Source organism: Myotis davidii, unplaced genomic scaffold, assembly GCF_000327345.1.
Source record: "Myotis davidii unplaced genomic scaffold, ASM32734v1 scaffold134, whole genome shotgun sequence".
NCBI classification, from domain to species: domain Eukaryota; kingdom Metazoa; phylum Chordata; class Mammalia; order Chiroptera; family Vespertilionidae; genus Myotis; species Myotis davidii.
The window spans coordinates 1,385,611-1,391,139 of record NW_006288853.1 but is presented as its reverse complement, the minus strand read 5'-3'; the positions used below and the strand labels follow the sequence as shown (position 1 = coordinate 1,391,139).

At 50.9% G+C, this 5,529-nt stretch overlaps 1 protein-coding gene across 6 annotated transcripts in view; it reads left to right on the top strand.

Annotated features, from left to right (window-relative positions):
* HERC4 (HECT and RLD domain containing E3 ubiquitin protein ligase 4) overlaps positions 1–5,529 on the top strand; it is a 100,811-nt gene that overhangs the window by 44,561 nt on the left and 50,721 nt on the right. For all 6 annotated transcript variants that reach the window (XM_015562118.1, XM_006760898.2, XM_015562120.1 and 3 more), the window contains one exon: positions 2,404–2,564. In XM_015562118.1, coding sequence (XP_015417604.1) covers positions 2,404–2,564 — 161 coding nt within the window. The remainder of the gene's footprint in view (positions 1–2,403; positions 2,565–5,529) is intronic.

Genomic DNA, 5,529 nt, shown 5'->3' with positions numbered 1-5,529 from the left:
AGATCTGCCTACTGGCCCAGAAGGTGCAGGATCACATGGACAGCCACCGTGGTGGGCCAGACTGACGTCCTCCTGGCTGCACCACGGGGGTTTGCAGATCTGCAAAGCCAGAGGCCTCCGGTGTGCACATCCCCCAGCACACTGTCACCCTCCCGCGCCTGCAACAGTTGCAAACCAAGGCATGCACAAGTTCTCCCCGCCTCTCCACCGCACTTCTATCAACCCAGCATGCCTGACACCCCCACAGGATGTGCACACATCTCCTCTGATGCGCTCACGTCCTTTGGAGAGTATCTGGGTGTTCTGCGTGCTGAGGGTGGGCGCCTGTGAGATGGCAGTGAGAGGGCGGAGTGGTGATGCCCTGTTCCCACGGAGGCCAGTGCAGCTACAAGATCACCTTTAGGGGGTTAGTGCAGGTGCTGTGGCGGGAGCAGATGCAGACAGACACACCAGGTGGGCAAGGGCGGCCCTCACTGAGGTGCCTTCGGTCAGCGTTCAAGATCAATAACCCAGAGGTGGAGAGGAATTCCATCTTCTCAGTGAAACAGTGGGATAGTCGGGGCGACTGTAGAGGAGGAATGTGCACTTTGGGTGCCAGCACCCATGAGCGAAGGCTGCCCTGACTGAGCCTCGCTTGCTTGGGGCCTAGCGCACTCCTGCCAGGCAGCGGGTGACAGGACGTGATTTCCCGAATTAATGAGAGAAAATGTAAATTGACTGTCCCTTCGCTACACTCACCAGCCAGTCTGGGTGAATATGCACATTAATCCAACAAAGATGGTAGGTTAATTTGCATACACATGCACTGGCGGAGAGCAGAAGTGGGAGAGCTGGCAGCTTGGGGGGACATGGCTCCCTTGGTCGCTCCCTTGGGGGGACGTGGCTCCCTCAGTTGCCTGGTGGAGAGCAGAGCAGGAGAGCCAGAGGTGTGGGGGGCCATGGCTCCCTCAGTCACTCCCAGTGTGGGGAGCACCAGGAATGCTGGGAATCATAGTTCTGGTGGCAGATCTTCTAGACACTAGAGCAAAGTGAGCCTGGAGCAAGTTACTGTTGCAGTGGAGGATGGAGGGAAAGCAAAGATGAGAGACATAAGTAAAATCAGAGTGTCTTAAGAAAAATTAAAGGGAAGTTATCCCAAAACTTCTAGGAAATCTCCACCAATGAAGCAAAGAAAAAAAATGCCTCTATTCTGTGAGCAACAAACCAAACTGGGTTGGGGGGTCTCAGACAATTCCCTCATATGATTGCAAAGACAGACAGAATCTCCCGGATGGGAGAGGGCTCCCCTGAGGGCTCCCAGATTTGAGAGGGTGCAGGTCAGGCTGAGGACCCTCCCACGCCCCCGCACAAATCTTTGTGCACCGGATCCCTAGTATATACTAATAAAAGGGTAATATACTAATTAGACCAGATGTCCTTCCAGACAAAGCCACAGTGGCGGGGGCCGACTTCCAGAGGCAGTTAGGGGCGACCAGGCCAGCAGGGAAGAGCAGTTAGTGGCAAGCAGGGGAGCAGACAGTGCTTAGGGGTGATCAGAAAGGCAGGCAGGTGAGCACATAGGAGCCAGCAGTCCCGTATAGGGAAAGGGATGTCCTACTGCCAGTTTAGACTCAATCCCGGCAGTCGGACATCAGCTGAGGGGTCCCGGATTGGAGAGGGTGCAGGCCAGGCTGAGGGGAACCACCACCCCCCCCTCCCCCTGTGCACGAATTTTGTGTACTGGGCCTCTAGTTAATAAATAATACAAGAGTTTTCTTGTATACAGTTGTATACTCACAACTAAAAACCTACTTTTGCCCTACCCTATATGCCCATTATGTGAAGTGTTTGTTAACATTGTTCAGATCTTCCATGTGTTTGTTTTTATCTTCTCACTTTTATTTTTTTATATATTTTATTGATTTTTTACAGAGAGGAAGGGAGAGAGATAGAGAGTTAGAAACATCGATGAGAGAGAAACATCGATCACCTGCCTCCTGCACATCTCCTACTGGGGATGTGCCCGCAACCCAGGTACCTGCCCTTGACCGGAATCGAACCTGGGACCTTTCAGTCCGCAGGCCGACGCTCTATCCACTGAGCCAAACCAGTTTCGGCTATCTTCTCACTTTTAAAATTAGTTACTGAAGCGGGAATGGTACGGTGCCCTACACTATTAGACTAGTTTCAATTTCTGCTTTTAGGTCTGTCAATTTTTGCTTTCTCTTTTGAGGATCTGTTATATGCTTATGCAGCCTACCTGTGTGGTACAAAATTAATTAGTGTAGAAGAATATGTTAGAACTGTAATGGCTTCATTAATTTATTTTTGAAGAAAAATATCCTTAATCTTTGCTGTACTTTTCTAAATGTAAATTGTTTAGAAGGTAACATTAAGTCTGAGGTTTTCTATCTTTTACTCTAGGCAGCACACTTCTGCTTTTGTTCCTTCATCAGGACGAATTTATTCCTTTGGACTTGGTGGGAACGGCCAGCTAGGAACCGGTTCAACAAGCAACAGGAAAAGTCCTTTTACTGTGAAAGGAAATTGGTGCCCATATAATGGACAGTGTCTACCAGATGTTGGTAAGTTCTGTTACACACACACTAGAGTAATTGTTAAAAATGTTGCTCTTAAATCATAAAGTTTTCTGTTTTAAATGAAAGAATTCAAGATACATTGTTTAGTGAAAATCAGACACTAAACAATCTATATGGTTGCTTAGTTTGTTTATATTTGCGTATATGCATAAGGGAACTTGGGATAAATAAAGTAATAAGAAGTCGTTTCAGAGACTTGGACATATGGGAACTAGCTGGTGGCTAGATAAAAGTGGAAAGGAATACTTTCGCTTTTTATTTTTAGTTGTAAAATACACATAACAAAATTTGTATAACATAACCATTTTTTAGTGTATTTTTAAGTATATTCACATGGTTATGCAGCCGTTCTCAAACTCTTTTCATCTTTCAAAACTAAAACTCATTCATTAAACACTCTCCCCATTTACTCCTCCCACCAGCTTGGCATCCCCTATATTCAGCATTCTGTCTATAAGAATTTGACTTGATCATGGTACCTTGGATGAATCTAACCATGTAGTATTTGTCTTTTTGTGACTGGATTATTTAATAAATTTAGCCTAGCCGAACCGGTTTGGCTCAGTGGATAGAGTGTCGGTCTGCGGACTCAAGGGTCCCAGGTTCGATTCCGGTCAAGGGCATGTGCCCCGCTTGTGGGCATATCTCCAGTGGGGGGCGTGCAGGAGGCAGCTGATCCATCTCTCTCATCGATGTTTCTAACTCTCTGTCCCTCTCCCTTCTTTTCTGTGAAAAGTCAATAGAATATATTAAAAAAATAATAATAAAATAAAAATAAATTTAGTATGCCGAAACCGGTTTGGCTCAGTGGATAGAGCGTCGGCCTGCGGACTGAAAGGTCCCAGGTTCGATTCCGGTCAAGGGCATGTACCTGGGTTGCGGGCACATCCCCAGTAGGAGATGTGCAGGAGGCAGCTGATCAATGTTTCTAACTCTCTATCTCTCTCCCTTCCTCTCTGTAAAAAATCAATAAAATATATTTAAAAAATAAATAAATAAATTTAGTATAAACTCCTTAAGGTTTGTCCATGTTGCAACACATGTCAGAATATTCTTCCTTTTTTAAAGTTGCATAATCCTATCTAATAAAAGAGAAACATGGTAATTAGCTGTAACTTCGCTACCCTTCCCATTGGCTAATCAGGGCGATATGCAAATTAACTGCCAACCAAGATGGCAGCCAGCAGCCAGGCTATTGACGCAAACAGGAGGCTTGCTTGCTCCAGTGACGGATGAAGCCAAGGTTCCCCGCCTGCCGCTGCTGGGCTCTGAGCTGCAACTCTAAGAAACATTGTTGCAAATATAGAACAAAACCCCAGAAACCTGCTTTCAGTCAGCCAGGGTCTCAGAGCTGGAGTCTCAACAAAGATTCAAATACAGAAGGTAAAGCCTAGAAACCTGCTGTCAGCAGCTGAGGTCTCACAGCTAAAGCCGGCTCTCAGCTCCAGTGACAGCCATAGAAGGTAAATAAATCCCAGAATTAAAAAAAAAAAAAAGGAAAAAAGGAGAGGCTGGGAGCTTCAGTCACCCGCCAGCCTGAAAACGGCCCTCAGCCCTGCACCCAGACTGGCCAGACACCCCAGTGGGGACCTCCACCCTGAACAGGGTGTGAACAGCGGCAAACAGCCATCATCCCCTCTCCCAGGCTGTCCAGGCACCCAAGCGGGACCCCCACCCTGATCCAGGACACCCTTCAGGGCAAACCAGCCGGCCCCCACCCGTGCATCAGGCGTCTACCCTATATAGTAAAAGGGTAATATGCCTCCCAGCACCGGGATCAGCAGAGCAGCGAGGCCTCACTGCCCCTGTGTCAAGCGGAGCTGCGAGGCCTCCCAGCCACGGGATCAGTGGAGCAGCGAGGCCTCTTAGCACTGGGATCAGCTGAGCATTGAGACCTCACTGCCCCTGTGTCAAGCGGATCCGAGAGGCCTCCCAGCACTGGGATTAGAGGAGCAGTGAGGCCTCCCAGCACCGGGATCAGCGGAGCCACGAGGCCTCCTGGCCCCTGGAGCAGCGTGACGGGGCAGCGCCCAAACACCCTGATCGCCCTGCAGCTCTGTGTGACGGGGCGGGGCCACAACCTCCCTATCCGCCCTGCTCTATTCGTGAGGGGAAGGTGCCCCAACCCCCTGATCAGCCCTGCTCTGTGCCTGATAGGGGGGAGCTCCCCAACCCCCTGATTGGCCCTGCTCTGTGTGTGACGGTGCCGCACCCCAACCCCCCCATGGGCCCTGCTCTGTGTGTGACGGGGTGGAGCCGCAACCTCCCCATCGGCCCTGCCCTGTGTGTGATGGGGGGATTGCCCCAACCCCCTGATCGGCCCTGCTCTGTGGGTGACGGGGCGGCACCCCAACCCCCCAATCGGCCCTGCCCTGAGCGTGACTGAGGGTAGCATCGCAACCTCCCGATCTGCCCTGTTCTGTGCATGACAGGGGGCAGTGCCCCAATTCCTCAATCGGCCCTGCCCTGAGCCCGACCAGGGGCTGCACCTACGGATTGGGCCTGCCCTCTGCCACCCGGGAGCAGGCCTAAGCCAGCAGGTGGTTAGCCCCCGAGGCGTCCCAGATTGTGAGAGGGCACAGGCCGGGCTGCGGGACCCCCCTCTCCCCCCCGAGTGCACAAATTTTTGTGCACTGGGCCTCTAGTCTCTATTTATAAAAGCCTAAGTGACCAGATGACCGGACGGTAGCTATGATGAGCACTGACCACCAGGGTGCAGATGCTCAATGCAGGAACTGTCCCCTGGTCGTCAGTCAGCTCCCACAGCCAACTGTCTGGGGCTGCCCAACCTCCTATGGTCCCTCCCCGTGTCCTGCCAGTCCCAGTTGGCCTTGATCTGCCCCAATTACCAGCCAGGCCAAGGGACCCCACCCGTGCACCAGGCCTCTAACCTATATAGTAAAAGGGTAATATGCCTCCCAGCACCGGGATCAGCAGAGCCGAGAGGACT